The sequence below is a fragment of the Dromiciops gliroides genome, chromosome 3 (genome assembly GCF_019393635.1).
Source record: "Dromiciops gliroides isolate mDroGli1 chromosome 3, mDroGli1.pri, whole genome shotgun sequence".
Classification (NCBI taxonomy): Eukaryota; Metazoa; Chordata; class Mammalia; order Microbiotheria; family Microbiotheriidae; genus Dromiciops; species Dromiciops gliroides.
In genome coordinates, this window is record NC_057863.1 from 636,964,768 (window position 1) to 636,981,221 (window position 16,454).

General features: G+C 42.2%; 1 protein-coding gene across 1 annotated transcript in view; it reads right to left on the bottom strand.

Annotated features, from left to right (window-relative positions):
- Positions 1-867: 867 nt before the first annotated feature.
- The window catches only part of LOC122748179 (tumor necrosis factor receptor superfamily member 14-like), a 39,097-nt gene continuing 23,510 nt past the window's right edge, over positions 868-16,454 (bottom strand). Inside the window, exons 3-6 of the mRNA XM_043993863.1 lie at positions 15,862-15,987; positions 9,260-9,415; positions 5,259-5,349; positions 868-1,006 (exon numbers count right to left, since the gene is read on the bottom strand). Of these exons, the coding sequence (XP_043849798.1) occupies positions 868-1,006; positions 5,259-5,349; positions 9,260-9,415; positions 15,862-15,987 (512 nt within the window). The remainder of the gene's footprint in view (positions 1,007-5,258; positions 5,350-9,259; positions 9,416-15,861; positions 15,988-16,454) is intronic.

The window sequence follows — 16,454 nt, forward strand, 5'->3', positions numbered from 1 at the left end:
ATGACTCTTGGCAAGCTCACTGAGGGCAGGAGCACAGCCCACCCATAAAACATTGTTCAAAGCTCATTGGCTAGCATAACTCAAATCCACTGGTTCACTGGATATGAGGGCAGTTCAGTGCAGTCATGCTGATGTCAGAGCCCAGAGAACAGGTCCTCTGGTAGCCTGCTCCTGGTTTGCTGGGGCTGGGGCTGGGTCTGTGCTGTGGTTGGGTCTGTGCTGGCACAACCTGTCCTAGGCTGGCCTTCACTCTCACTCTGGTACAACAGATCTTTCCTGCCAACCTTCTAAGTTGTCTTTAGCTGCAAAAGTATTTCACCTTGCCCATTTGTGGGTTCTGCTGCTCCAGGAGTTGTCTTATGGCATTATTTGAAAGTATGTGGCAAGGTCTTGGGGAGAGTTCAGGCAAGTCACTGCCTTTCCTCTGCCACCTTGTCTAGGTTCCCCATGCCACCCCAAAAAATTATTTTACAAAGTTGGGCCAATAAGTAATCTCATTTAGACTTAGTTTTGTGTGAATTTAATAGGTTAGTGATTAGCAGCAGAAATATAACTATAAATTCTTGGGCCTGGGGTAACTACCAAAAACTGAACCTGGGTCAATCTTACCCTAAATTAAGTGGGGAGGGAAGAGGGGAATGATGGGGAAGGCTGGGGACTGGGGGAAGTCCTACTTTACCTTCCATCTTGTATTTCCCTAGATTCACTGAGTAAATGTATGATTAAGGTCCAAATATCTGTTTTTTTCTACAATCCTAAAGGACTCCAATTTTGGTAAGAGCCCCCTAAATCCAATGCCCTGAGGCAAAGTCCCCACCTCTCTACCCTCTTTATGTCTCTGCTTACCTCCTCCTTAGTTCTTTTTCTTTATACAAATTCCAGTACAGAAATGATGACCATGTTGAGAATGATGATAATTCTGGGTTGAAAATTACTATGCAGTGAGCACAATGCATCAGTGGTGTCGGTGCCTGGTTTTTCTTCAGATAAACCCTGGGCACGACAGCTAGGAAGACAGAGGAGTATACATATCATTGAACATGAATTCATTCCCATCAGCCCAGCAAAACTGAGTGATCCAACTCCTCCCCCAGCTGCAATTAGTCATGCAACTCAGAAGCAAAGAAGCTTATAGCAAGAGGGACAGAGTATCCCAAACAGAGGGAGAGAAGTGGGGCCAACTCTGCCTTCATTAACAATCTAGATAAAGTCAGAGGTGCATACCTCCCAAATTCCTAGATAACACAAAAGGCTAGGAGGGAGGGCATCCACATTGGATTGGCTAGAAAGCCAGTGTGTCCAGATTCAGAATCCAAAAATATGTAGACAAATCAGAACCATGAGACAATGCTGTTTTGTTTTGTTTTTGAGGGGCCCAGTACTGCAGTTTCATCAGCGTGGGGATTTTCCAGGTGTAGAAATGCCTTCCCCTGATTCAGGGATTATGAGGAATGGAGAGCCTTAGATTGTTGGCTGGGGCATGGAGAGGGTGTGATCTGCCTGGGAGACAGAGCTTACTATGTCTAAGAGAACTGGAGGCTTCACAAGTCCTGTGTCTTCCATAGCCTAACCTAACAGTAAGATGGAAATTAATAGGACTAAATGGAATCACTGTCTTATAATTGGGCAAAAGAAATAACTCCAAAAGATCATAGAGCCAGAGGTAGCTAGGTGGTCCAGAGGTCACCAGTGGAAAGAGAGCTAGACATAGAGTCTGGAACACGGGAGTTCAAATCTGCCCTCAGACACTTGAGCAAGTCCCTTAACCCCTGTTTGCCTCAGTTTCCTCATCTGTAAAATGAGGACAAGAACAGCACCTACTTCCTAGTGTTATGAGGATCAAATGAGATAATACCTAGAAAGTCCTATTGTTTTTGTTACTGTAACCTCTGTCCCAATGCCCATTAATAGGAGGCTTTCTCCTTACTACTAGAAAAGAATCTCCTGCCCTGCAGGAGTTGGCCAAGCAGAGTTGGTAGAACTCCCCCTCAATCAGTCCTCTTCAGGACTCCTCAAGCATCAAGTCTTCTTGGGGGCTCTTCAAGAATCAAATTGCTTCTGGCTTCCAACGTCAAGAGGGAAATGGAAGAGGCCAACCCCAATTCAAGCTGTTGAAGGAAGAGACTCTGGAAACACCCAAGAGGAGCCACTACCCAGCTTGCTACACTAGAGACTTGGGGGAGTTTCCCCTTGGATGAGATCTAGATCTCTCTCTTGGTTGAGCTGAGTTATGTTGCTCCCAGTGGGAAAGCCCCTTCTTCTGTGTTATCTGGCATGTATTCTATCTCATTTGATCTCTCTTTGGCTACAATTTAGATCAGTGGGTTTCTTTGGATTTTTTTTACTATGTGTCTTCATTGTGGAATAGGTATTAGGTGGGAAGAGGGTCAGGTTTTAGATAGAAAGCTTAGGGTTTCCCTTGCTCCTCCAAAATCAGATAAAACAAGCAGAAATTAGATTGAAACCAGTCATATCCCCTAGAATAAAAATATTTAAAGGAACAGATAGTCATAATTCTAGCCTTAGGAACAGCTAGGTGGCGCAGTAGAAAAAGCACTGGCCCTGGATTCAAGAAAACCTGAATTCAAATCCGGCCTCAGACACTTGACACTTACTAGCTGTGTAACCTTGGGCAAATCATTTAACCCTCATTGCCCAGCAAACTAGATAGATAGACAGAGAGAGAGAGAGGTAGATAGATGGACAGATGAATGGATAAATGAATTAATGAATAAATAAATAAGTGAATAAATAAATAAGTAAATAAATGAATGAATAGATACATAGATAAATGAATGAATGAATAGATGAAAATATAATTCTAGCCTTGTACCCCTTAAGTCTGAGAAGAAAAAAGTGATCTCTGGCCCCAACTTACTGCTCCTGCTCCTGGCAAAAATTAGTCTTCCTTGGAAAAGGGCAAGTGAGAGAAAAGGCTAGAGACGTCTGTTCTTCCTCCATCTGAACCACATGACAGCCCACACCACTGGTGGACCTTCCCTATGTATATAGGTTTCTTAATCTCTCTCCTGTCTCTGTCTCTTTGTGTCTCTTTCTCTACTTGGGATCTTTAAGATTATATAAATGTCACTATTACAAGAGTTCCCCTTCCTCCTGAAAAATGAAAAAGTGAAAAGAACTTAGTTTGAATCTAATTATATCCCCTAAACTAAAAACATTTAAGAGAGTGTGTGTGTTTGCCTGTCTGTATATGTACAAATACACATATACCTACATATAAAATATATACATGTCTGTGTGTATATGTGTATTATGCATGTTTGTATGTATGTATATGTATATAGTCTTAAAGATTCCAAGTGGAGAGACAGAGACAGAGATAGGAGAGAGGCTGAGAAACCTCTATAAGTAGGGAAGGCATATGTGTGTGTATGTGTATATGTGTGTATGTATGTATGTATGTATGTGTATGTGTATATTATATAGTCTTGAAGATTCCAAGTGGAGAGAGACAGAGACAGAGAAAGGAGAGAGACTGAGAAACCTCTACATGTAGGGAAAATATATGTGTGTGTATGTGTATATATTTGTATATATGGGGATTCATGTATGTTGTATTATGTATATGTATGTATATATGTATGTATTCTTTTAGCTCCAGGGTCTGTACCTTTTCCACTCTACCATGTCACCATCCTGGGAAAGAGATGGGACTAGATAATCTGAAAGGGTCTCAGAGTATGGGCTCCCTGAACACTCCATGTGAGTCAGCAGCGCAATTGGAAAACCAGTCATGGTGGTTCTGCCTTAGACTACATTGGAGGGGTTAGAATAAAGGAAGTGCTGTAATCCCTATCCATAGTCACTGTCCTGGTCAGCCCATATCTGAAGAGTTGATTTCAGTGCCCCCATTTTAGGAAGTTCCTTAGTTAGCTGGAGAATTTCCATAAGAGGACACTACAGGACCATAGATTTGAAATAAACAGGATTTAAATTGGTTCTTTGGCTGGGCCCCTTCATTTATAAATGAGGAAATGGGGCACATCAAGTTCAAATGACTGATAATGACAGCTGGCATTTACATAGAACCTCCCATGGCCAGCACTTTTTCAATATTACCTCACTGCCAAAGATCGATGGGTAGCACCCATGGCATTTGAACCCAGATTCTCCTGATTCCAAATCCCTTTCCATGGTACTGGGGTGTCCAAGTTCCAAACTATGCATGTGAGGAGCTACTGAAAGATGATTTGGAGAGGTCAGAAGTTGTCTCAAGCATTTAAAGGGAAGTAGAAGAAAAACAAACTTACTCAGCCTGACCCCAGAAGGTAGAAACTGGAGTGATGGAGAGAAGTAACAGAAAGGCATGTTTTAGTTCTGTTTAAGGGGGGAAAAAACGTAATGGGAGCTATCCAACAGGAGGAAGAGCAGAAGAAAATGCAGACAAGCAGAAAAGCTTTAAAAGCCAAATGTTGAATTTCTTTTATGCATAAATGGAAAAGCAAGCTGTATATAGAATAGAGATTCATCATTTCCTGCACATTCAGAGGTGTGTTGGCTTCAGCTCAAACTGTAAGCCAATTGTTAAATTGTTAAACTCATGCTTCAGAAATTGGCAAACACTACAACTTAAGGCTAAATTCATTATTTTGCTGAGTGTCTAGACTTAAGAAATGCTGAGGAAGATGTTAATGATACAGAATAAACTTAAAAGTATGTCCCATGTATATTTCTTTCCTAGAGATACAGTTATTAAACACTTACCTGCACTCCCTGTGGACATTTCTTGTTGTGTGTTTGTTTGTTTTTTCCTGTTCTAGGTTGTATATGGAAGCATTGGTTTTATTTGGCATTTGTTAAGGTCAGAATTTTTGTTTAAAACATTATAAATGGGGGTAGCTAGATGGTGCAGTGGATAAATACCAGCCCTGGATTCAGGAGTACCTGAGTTCAAATCCGGCCTCAGACACTTGACACTTACTAGCTGTGTGACCCTGGGCAAGTCACTTAACCCCCATTGCCCCACCAAAAAAAAAAAAAACAAGAACCAAAAACAAACAAACAAAAAAACATTATAAATGGGAGCAGCTAGGTGGCACAGTGAATAGAGCACCAGCCCTGGAGTCAGGAGGACCTGAGTTCAAATCTGGCCTCAGACACTAAACACTTACTAGCTGTGTGACCCTGGGCAAGTCACTTAACCCCAATTGCCTCACCAAAAAGAAAAAAACAAAACATTATAAATGAACAAGCAAAAAGAATGAACCACCAAGTACCAGAGAGTGTTTTATACCTACTTCGTCCATGACAGACAGTAGTGAAGGGGCCTACTGGGCGAAAATGTCCCTGCTGGGCATCTTTCACAGATGGTGTTTTTTCTCTGTGTGCCTTAAAGAGGAGATAAGGGAGATTTGATGCTGAGCATATCAATAGGATCAGAGGAAAACATGGCTGCTAGAACTGTGTCCCTGGGTTGTTTGGTCCCTTCCCTGGAAGCTGTGTCAGAGCAGTGTATTGGGGACATCTCTATGATATACTCCCTAGGTCTGTGGCAAGAAATGTGCATTTTTTAAAGTAATAAACATTTTTATTAATAGTTTGATGTTCCAATTTTTTCCCTCCTTCCCTCCTTCCCCTTCCTGCTCTCTGAGGTGGTAAGCAAACAAATATAGGTTATACATGTACGATTATGTAAAACATTACCATATTAGTCATTTTGTATAAGAAAACTTGAATCAAAGAAAAAAATGAAAGAAAGTGAAAAATAGCCTGCTTCAGTCTGTTCCATCAATATCAGTTCTTTCTTTGGAGGTAGAAAGTATGCTTCATTAATAGTGTTTTGGGATTGTCTTGGATCATTGTATTGTTGAAAATAGTTAAGTCATTCACAGTTTTCATCAAGTAATATTGCTGTCTCTATGCACAATGTTCTCGGTTCTGCTCACTTCACTATACATCAGTTCATACTAATCTTTCCAGGCCTTTCTGAAATCATCCTGCTTGTCCTTTCTTATAGCACAATAATATTCCATCATCATCATATAAGGAATTTAATTTTTTAAAATATATTTTGTTTTTGCATCACCTACATTACCCAATTTTTTTTCCTCTTACTAGTAAATATTTAACAACCAAAGCTTTGTGGGGGAGAAAAAAAAAGGAACATAGGATGCATTTTTGTGGGTTGTTTTATATTACACAGACATTACTAAAAATTTCCCCATCACTTTCTTAGATCTAAGCAATTAACAATTCTGTAAAATAAGTCCTGATTTATATTATTTGCTCATTTCTGAGGTGCCAGTGCTCACATCGAAAATTTATCAGTCAGCTCTTGGGAGAGCAGTTGAGGCTGACTCCAGCATAGCCCTTTTGGCCTTATCTTAACCCAGAGAGATGTCTCTTATAATGGAGAATCTTTTAAAAGGGAAGAAAAAAAAAACAGTTCAGCAAACTAATCAACCTATCAAAAAAGTGTAACATTATGTCTAGTGTTCTATACCCATAGCTCCCCCCCCCCCCCCGCACTTCTACAAAGAAGCTGGAAATTGAAGATGTTAAAACAGCTAGGTAGCTCAGTGGGTAGAGAGGAGAGCCTGGAGTCAGGAAGCTTTTAGCTCAAACCCAGCTTCAGACACTTACTAGCTGTAGCTTACTAGCTGGGCAAGTCGCTTAACCTCTGTTTGCTTGTTTCTTTTACTGAAAAAAGGAGATAATCATAGCACCTATCCCCTAGGGAATATCTGTAAAGCACTTAGCCCAATGTCTGATACATAGTAGTGCTATGTAAATGTTTTTTTGGTTTTTGGTTTTTGGTTTTTTTAGTGAGGCAATTGGGGTTAAGTGACTTGCCCAGGGCCACACAGCTAGTAAGTGTTAAGTGTCTGAGACTGGATTTGAACTCAGGTCCTCCTGACTCCAAGGCCAGTGCTCTATCCACTGCACCACCTAGCTGCCCCAGTAAATGCTTTTTTGCTTATTATTATTTTTGTTATCTGAAACCATACAAATGATTTTGCCTATTTACAGGATCATGGCATTAGAGGGGACCTTAGAAATCATTGATTCCTACTGTCTCATTTTACAGAAGAGGATATTAAGGCCCAGAGAGGTCAAGTAAGTGACTTATATGGTCATATAGTTACTTCTTCAATATTTGAAGCATCTTTGATTTGGGCAGCTTCGGTCCTCTCTCCACAAGTGCAGGTTGTGATCCCCCTCTATTTTATCAGATGGCTTTTCTGAGTTGTATCTGAAACATCCATCCCCTGAGGCCTATGTGGAGCTAAGTCCTGCTGTACTTAACTAGGTATGACTTCAGGAAACAGACTCCCAGAAAACCAGACCCCTGTTCCTATTTTTGAAGTCTCCAACTCCACAGAATTTGAACTCTTTGGTGACCACCTTCAAGAACCCAAGGGTACATCATACACCAATAAGAGAAGCAACGAAGAAAATGCCAATCAGATTAGTGGATAGAGGAAGAGTTTATGAGCAAATAAGGGAGAGGAATGATCATACCAGATAAAATGGATAGTTCTGATTATGTAAAGTGTAAAATTTTTTGCACAAACAAAACCAATATAGTTAAAATTAGAAGGGAAGAATATAACTAGGGACGGGGGCGGGGGGATATCTTTGCAGCAAGTTTCTCTGATAAAAGTCTCATTTCCAAGATAAATCTGATTCTAATGTATAAGAATAAGTGCCATTCTCCAAATGATAAATTATCAAAGGATAGGAATAAGCAGCTTTCAAAGGAAGAAATACAAGCTATCAATAACCATGTCTTTTGTTTGTTTTGTTTTGTTTTGTTTTGTTTTTTGTGGGGCAATGAGGGTTAAGTGACTTGCTGAAGGTCACACAACTAGTGTCAAGTGTCTGAGGCCAGATTTGAACTCAGGTCCTCCTGGATCCAGGGCTGGTGCTTTATCCACTGTGCTACCTAAGTGCCCCCCTTAATATCTGTGATCCTATATCCCCAAATAGCTCAAAGAAAGAGGAAAAGGAACCTATATATATATAAGCTTATATTTTTATGCACACATAAATGTACATGAATGTAAGGGAATAGTATTGTACCATAGGACATGATGAAATGGAAGATTTCAGTGAAACATGAGAAAACTTGTAAAAATTTGTTCAGAGTTGAAGTGAGCAGAACCAGGAGAACAATTTATACAGTAACAACAAAATTGGAAAGAGAACTTTGAAAGATTTAAGAACTTAGATCAGTGGAATAACAAGCTACAATTCCAGAGGACTTATTTAAACAAGCCGCCCATCTCTTGATGAAGAGGTGATGGACTCAAGGTGTCAGAGGAAACAATAATATATTCTCTTTCAATATGGCTAATGAATGGATATGCTTCATTTGACTCCATAAGAAATTTTGCTATAAAGCTTTGGTTTTTCTTTTTCTTTTTCTTTTCCAGTGAGGGAGAGAAGGTAAGAAGGAGAGAAAATAGGATTTTGTCAATTGAAAAATATCTCCAGGGCAGCAAGGTGGTGCAGTAGATAGAGGACTGGCCCTGGATTCAGAAGGACCTGAGTTCAAATCCGGCCTCAGACACTTAACTCTTACTAGCTGCGTGACCCTGGGCAAGTCACTTAACCCCAATTGCCTCACCAAAATATATATATTTCCTTTAAAAAGGCAAAACAGGGGGCAGCTAGGTGGCACAATGGATAAAGCACTGGCCCTGGATTCAGAAGGGCCTGAGTTCAAATCCGGCCTCAGACACTTGACAGTTACTAGCTGTGTGACCCTGAGAAAGTCACTTAACCCCCATTGCCCTGCCCCCCCCCCAAAAAAAAGACAAAACAAAGATTCAGAGCTACTTTTACCACCAAAGCAAACTGGTAGAGGACACTAGTGGGGAGGCCTTGGTTGACTTTTCCCAACTCTACCTAATTCCAGCTTTGCCCCAGGCTTTCTGAGTTCTATAAAGATAAGAAAGGACCTCAAACCAGACTTCATTATAATGGAATCATAAATTTCCATCTGGAAGAGACATCAGAGGTAATATATTCCAACTCCCTTATTTTATAGATAAGGAAACTGAGAGCTAGAGAAGTCAAGTACCCTCAGAATCACATTGACATTAAGGGCAAAACTGAGTTTTGAACCCAAGTCCTCTCACATCAGTTCTAACCATCTTCCCATTGTACCAAAACTGCCTCTTTTGAGGCAGCCAAAGCTGAGGGAGGACTGGGAATTTCTCATGTTTCCAGTGCGGCAGTCTGAAGTAAGCATAGTTCTGTGTCCCTGGGTTGGGTGGTAATGGAGCAGGCTCACCTCTAGACTTTACATATTGGCCAAGGCTGCAGTCTCTGTGAGCAATACACATCTCACAGTCATCATCTTTCATGCTGGCACAGAAATAGCCTGGAGAACAGCTACACACAGTATTGGATGTAGATGAACATTCCTTTCTGGTCAGAAAGCCAAGTGCTAAAAGAAAGAACAAGAGGAAGAAGGAGACTTTAGGTCAGTCAGTCAATCAACAACTATTCTGGACCTACTATGTTCAGGACACACATTACAAAGAAAGGCAAAAGACAATCCTTTCTTTCAAGGAGCTCACAGTCTAATGGGAGCTACAGCAAGATACATTGTAGGGGCCAAATTTAATATGTGGAGAGTTAACTGGGTGGCTCACCATAATATTGGGGTTCAGAAAATAATGAGGGACCTCTAGGTCCAAAACTTCCTCCCCTCCAAACTGCCTTCTTAGTTATTTCTCCCAGGCCAATAAGAAAGGAACTTAACAGCCTCTTTTCCACAAACGAATCAGGTTTTATTAATGAGAATAAAATACACAGCAAAGGTGAGATTAATAAAGTCAAGGACAAAGGAAAAGGGAAAGAGAAAAAATGGATAATCCCCCTAACTCTAACAAAAGCCTATACAATCCCCAAACTCACTTCCAGCTCAGCTAATTCAAAGAGCCCGGCTTGTTTTATTAATTCACCACCTGGGGTCCATAACTTCAAAAGGAGACAGCTATGCAGTCAGGGCCCACAGGACAAACTGACAGGAAAAACCTCTCTCTCATCCGCTCCCAGAAGCTCACCCACCAGGAAAAGACAGAACTCACCTCAGCAAGCGTTTACTCTCCCTCCCCCCAAAAGGGGAGGTCCTTCATACTACCTGTGTAGAATGGTTCCCCTGCTGACATCAGCAGCATATGTCACTCTGGGCAGGCCAGGTGTGGCCTATATCCAATCATCCCTAGCTGGCATCTGCCAAATTCCATTATTTTACAACATCCCCCCTTTTGTTTCTTCGAGGAACACAGAGTGTTTCCTTGATGAAAAAACATGCAGGATAAATTGGAGATGATCAATAGAGTTAAGCGAGTTTGCTAAATTATTGGGGCCTAGGCTGGGTTTTCTAAATTATTTCTACTTAGATATTAATGGCTATTTGTATAATAATGGCTATTGCACCCATTTTGGCATTAAGCATTTATTATTAATTAATATTACTTATTATTAAAGTATTGACCATGTGGCATTTAACACAAGCAGGAGGAAAGCCCCATTGCCATTTTGTCTCTATATAACCTACTCTGTCCTAAAAGGAGAGCACTAACCAACCTGACACCAACTGGTGCCTAGAGTGCAAGCCAAGATGCTGGCGAACCTTGTGATCTCAGCTTTATACTCTTTTGATAGAGGCGGGTCACTAAATATTGATCAAAGCTAATTGATTAGCATCATTCAATTCCAGCAGTTAACATAACTTGGTGGGGGGGGGGGGGTCCATATTAACATTATCTCTACCAGATGACATCAGGGGGAAGTATGCAAAAGACCATCTTTCAAGGGCAAGGCAAGAGAAGTCAAGGTGTGGTTTGATCCCATCAATTCACTGAACTAGACAAAAGAGTATCTCCATTCATTTTGAACTGGCCCTGAACAGGATTAAAACTTCCTCCTGGGGAAGCTAGGTGGCACAGTGGATAGAGCACTGGCCCTGGAGTCAGGGGGACCTGAGTTCAAATATGACCTCAGACACTTGACACTTACTAGCTGTGTGACCCTGGGCAAGTCACTTAACCCTAATTGTCTCACTAAAAGCAAACAAACAAACAAAAAAAAAAACCTGCCTCCTGAGAATTGAACTTTCTGCAATGGGGGGGTGGGGTGGGTGGAGGAGAAAGCAATCCAACTAAAACTGGGTCCCTGGGTCCCTCCCCCCCTCCCCGAAATCCATTATTAATCATTATTTTCTCACAAAAGGCATTAGACTTAAGGGGGAATAGGATTAGCTTCTTGTAGAAGGTAGGATTTTAGCTAGGATTTGAAAGAAGCCAGGGAAGCCATGAGGTGGAAGTGAGGGGAGAATTCCAGGCATAAGGGATGGCCCAGGAAAATGCTCAGCTAGGAAGAACAAGGAGATCAGTGTCACCGGGTCACAGAGTATGTGGGGAATGAGGAGGGGGTAGAAAGTGTAATAGGACTGGAAAGGTAGGAGGGGGCTAGATTATAAAGGGCTTTGAAAATTTGGGTTTTGATCCTGGAGGTGATAGGGAGCCACTGAAGTTTACTGAGGAGGACAGTGACATGTTTGAACCTCTGCTTTGGGAAAATCATTTTGGTAGCTGAATGGAGGGTGGAATGGAGTGAGAAGAGACATGAGATAGGCAGATCCCCCAGCATATATTGCAATAATCCAGGTGTGAGGTGAAGATAGTCTGTGCCAGGGAGGATTCAATGTCCAACAAGAGAAGGGGAATGTTGCAAAGGTGAAATCAACAAGCCTTGTACATAGATTGCATATAGAGGGTAAGAGATAGTGAGGAACCCAGGATGACTTGGGATAGGAAATACATGGCCTCTGATGACAGCACATTGCACAGAACCTTAAGTGCTGGCTGCATCTTTTATGTTGTTTTTTCTTTCCCCAACCATACTAAGAGATCCTGGAGGACAACAACAACATCTGAGGCTTTCTAGTTTGATTTGTAAGCAAGAATGTCTTCTATATCATGCCCAATTAAGGGTTATCTATCCTGTACTGTGAAAGCTCCAGTGAGGGAGCATCCTGTGGTAACCCATACAACTTTGGGCTCCACTGCTGCCCCACAGATCCTTTGTGGCTGAGGGATCCTGGATGATCACTCTAGGCTGCTCTAAGACTATGACTTACAGACAAGGTGCCCACATTCTTTGATAGAAGGAGTTTCCTTACCTAGTCAAGTAAAATCACAGACCTCCACCACCCCCTCTAGTGGAGAACCTGTGTTTTCTTGGTTTTAATGCTTAGGTCAAAATTAGCACAAGCAGCAGAGAATGGATCAATATTTTGTTGCACCTCAGCTTCAGAGACTGCACTGAGTGCACAATCATCTGTAAACAAAAAAGCATGCACCAACTCTCCCTCCACTTTAGTCTTGGCTTGTAGCTTTTTCAGGTTAAATAATTTACCATCAGTGTAGTAGCTGGCCTTGATGCCATATTCATCCTCTTTGAAGGTGAACATTGCTAAAAATAAAATCATGCAAAAAATTATGGGAGAAAGCACATAGCCTTATTTTACTCCATTGATGATTGGGAAGGCAGGAGAGAATAATCCATTATCCGGAACCTCAGCAAGCACAGCATCATGAAATTGATCTAAAATATTGATGAACTTCTCTGGGTAAACAAATTTTAACATAATTTTCCACAAGCCCAAAGGACTGACAATATTAGAAGCCTTGCTTGGATCTAATGCTCCTGGCATTCGTCCTGGAGTTGTGGGGACACAAACATTATATTGACCCTTCCCTGGCACTTTCTGAAACCACATTGGCTCTCAAGTAGATAACTATCTTCCAGGTGCCAAGCACTGTGCTAAAAGCTTTACAAATATAATCTCATATGATCTACACAATAAGCCTAGAAGGTAGGTGCTGTTATTGTCCCCATTTTACAGTTGTAACAATTGGAATGATGCCACCTGCTGGAGACTTACTGTAGGAAAGCTCCACCATGAGAAGAAGGCCTCTGAGGGCAAGGCCATGTGGCTTGTCTTTGGTGTCAGGAAGTGATGTTTGCTTGTGGGAGGAAGAGGGGGCAAGGCTGATGCTCTGGGTCTCTTTCGCCAGGACTCTCATGGAGAGTGGAGCAGAACTGTAGCTCCTTGAGATAGATAGATGAATCTAGGTCTTTCTCTCTCTCTTTACCAAATTCTTATTCTCCTTAATAAATGTTTAAAAGTCTAAACTCTTGCTAAAGCTTATAATTTATTGGTGACCACTCATAAGATTTTAGATAGTATAGCTAGGATTTTAGCCCCTTACACAGTTGAGATAACTGAGGCAGACTGAGGTTAAGTGATGCCCAAGGTCAAACAGCTAGAAGCATCTGAGGTCAGATTTGAAATCAGGTCTTCCTAACTCTAGACCCAGAATTCTCTCCATTGTACCGCTTAGCTAACAGAACCCAAATCTCCTAGCCAAATGCATAGAGGATATGGTTCCCAAGGATAGAATGAGGCTGGTGACTTCACATAGCCCTGCCTCACTTAAACTCAATTCATTGATGTCATGATGTCACCTCTTGATGTCATGGTCCTCTTCAAGAAAGAAGGACAGGGGCAGCTAGGTGGTACAGTGGATAGAGCACCGGCCCTGGATTCAGGAGGACCTGAGTTCAAATCTGGCCTCGGACACTTAACAATTACTAGCTGTATGACCCTAGGCAAGTCACTTAACCCCAATTGCCTCACCAAAAAAGAAGAAGAAGAAGAAGAAGAAGAAGAAGAAGAAGAAGAAGAAGAAGAAGGAAGGAAGGACAAACAACAGCCAAGAGCTGGAAGGGAACTGATTTGTTATTGCCAAACCCTCTCATTTTAAAGATAAGCAGATTGAAGACCAGGAAGTTTAGTAACCTTCTCCTGATTTCCCTTAATGCTAGTGCCTCCTCCCGTATTATATCCAGTTTATCTTGCCTATATCATGTTTCTACAGAGGTATTTATGTTCTCTTCCCCCTTAGAAGCCTTTGGACTTTTCAAGGGCCTTTCTTGTTGTCCTCAGCACTTCACATGGTTCTTGACACATAGGAGGTGCTTCATTTATATTTAATGACTGGCTTGCCCAACATCATACAGATAGTGCATGGCAGAGGTAGGATTTGAACCCAGGTTCTATGACTTCTCATCTAGGATTCTTCCCAATGCATCACCTGGTGTCAATATATGGTGTGAAAACCTTTTCAGACTCCAAAAAAGGATGTGTCTAAGATGGGAGGAGGGGAAGCTGAAAAGCTGTGAGCAAGTGCTTAACTTGCAGTCGTAGGACTTGGGTCCAAATCCTGACTGCTATTTGGTGCCTTGTGACCTTGGACAGGTCACAACTTCTTTGGGGTCAATTTCTCAGTAAAATGAGGGTCCTCGATGAGATGATTTCCAACTCTGTATCTGTTATCTTGTACTCCCTTCCACAGGGGATGGAGGGGAGAGACCCTGAGGAGAACAGGTGGGCAGTTCCTTGGGGAAGCAGAAAAAAGTAAAATGGGGGAGCAAAAAGAGCAAGAAGTATCCCCAGTGTCAGTCAAGAGATTTGGCATGCTTAAGATTTCCCAGTCATGCAAAACAGCCTCTTCAAATAAAGAAGTTGAAATTCCAGAATACTTAGAGCCAAAGTGGATGAGGTAGGCAGCAAGGCCATCTCCACCATGCAGCATTCACCTGCCTTTCTGCCCCATTACATAACCAACAGGGATACCCACCCCCTTCTCCAGCTTAATGTAGCCCTGACCCACCTGGGCTTCAGGGGCAAAGTGGGGCAGGGTCATGGGCAAGGGATGTCCTCCTATCACTATGGGTGAAAATTCATCTTTAGAAATTCATTCCTTGGGGGCAACTAGGTGGTGCAGTGGATAGAACACCGGCCCTGGAATCAGGAGTACCTGAGTTCAAATCCGGCCTCAGACACTTAACACTTACTAGCTCTGTGACCCTGGGCAAGTCACTTAACCCCAATTGCCTCACTAAAAAAAAAAAAAGAAATTCATTCCTTGGGATGAACAGGAACATATTTTTGAAATACTCTAGGAAAGGGCAATATTAGCAGTGATCCACAATGTAATATGAATGAATTATGCAGCATAAATCCTCATTGGCAGGCAACTGAGAGCAGGGGATTCCTCAGAAGGGAGCAGAAAAATGGAAAGGTAATTTGAAATGCTACAATACTGGTAGGGGGGACAAGCCTAGCTGGGGGTTATAGGGAGAGATTTTGAGAAGATAGGAGAAAACATCAGGTCATGAGACTGCCCTTGTATCCCTATCACCAGAGGTCAGGAAGGTATAGATAGCCACATTTAAGAAGCTATCAGGGACCTAGGAACTAACTCAGCCTCTTTCACAAGTTCCTGAGGACTAGCTGTTCTGCTAACCCCCTTCAGAAACCTAGACATTTTAAATACTCCCTTTTGAGTTCCCTTCTAGCTTGGATAGTCTATGTTCTAGGGTTGTATAAGAGTGTGAATAAACTATCCTGGGTTTCTTAGGTGGGAAGTCCCATGCCCTAGAAACTTAGGAACTAGCCCAAACCCCTCATGTTATAGATAGGCAAACTGGCATCCAAAGAATGGATGTGACTTGTCCAAGGTCACACAAGGAAAAGCCAGAAATAGAACCCAGGTCTCCCAATTGCCAGTACAACACTCCCAGTGTCTCTCTTCCTAACCTGGTTCATCTCCTGCTCAGCTCCTGCTCTCTGGGTTGTCAATTTCACCCCTACCCCATCTTGTCTGGGTAGGTCCAAGACTGATGACTTTCTCAGGACCCAGTTCTCCCTTTGCCAGGGAAACTAGAGAACTCAGGAAAGAGACCAGGAGAAATTGGGCTTTGGCTTAGCTCCAGGATCCTCGATGACCCCAAGGCCTCTGAAGAGCTTCTTACCAGGGTCACAGACTTTACACTGGAGACACTTCTTCAGGACACTCTGCTGTGCTGTGTATGTCCCGGGTTCACAAGGCACACACGTGATGCCTCTCACTGTACGGCACGGCTCATGGACCCTGAAACCTAATGGTATCAAATAGTCAGCATTAAGAATAAGGAATAGGACCCCTCCCTGCAAGAGTCCCTCCACTCTAGCCCCCCTGGTCCCAGTACCACCCTGACACCACCATATCTACATTGTAGGCCAGAACAAGGAGGCTACCAAGGCCACCTATGAAACTTAGGATGGTTTACTATGAGAATAAGGATGGTATACATCCATAACCCAATCCATAGAACCACAGAACCCACACTGTCAAAACTGAAAGGGACCTCAGAACAAGGACTTAGAATGCCAGAATTAAAAAGAACTCTAGAACATAGAATATCAGAGCCAGGAGGGACCTCAGAACCTAGAATGTCAGAGGGAAGATGGAGCTCAGGACATAGAATTCAAAACTTGGAAGACACCCTCAGGACACAGAAAGTTAGGGGTCACCTACTCCTATCTCTTCCTTTTAGAGATGAAGAAACTAAATGACTGGGCCAAG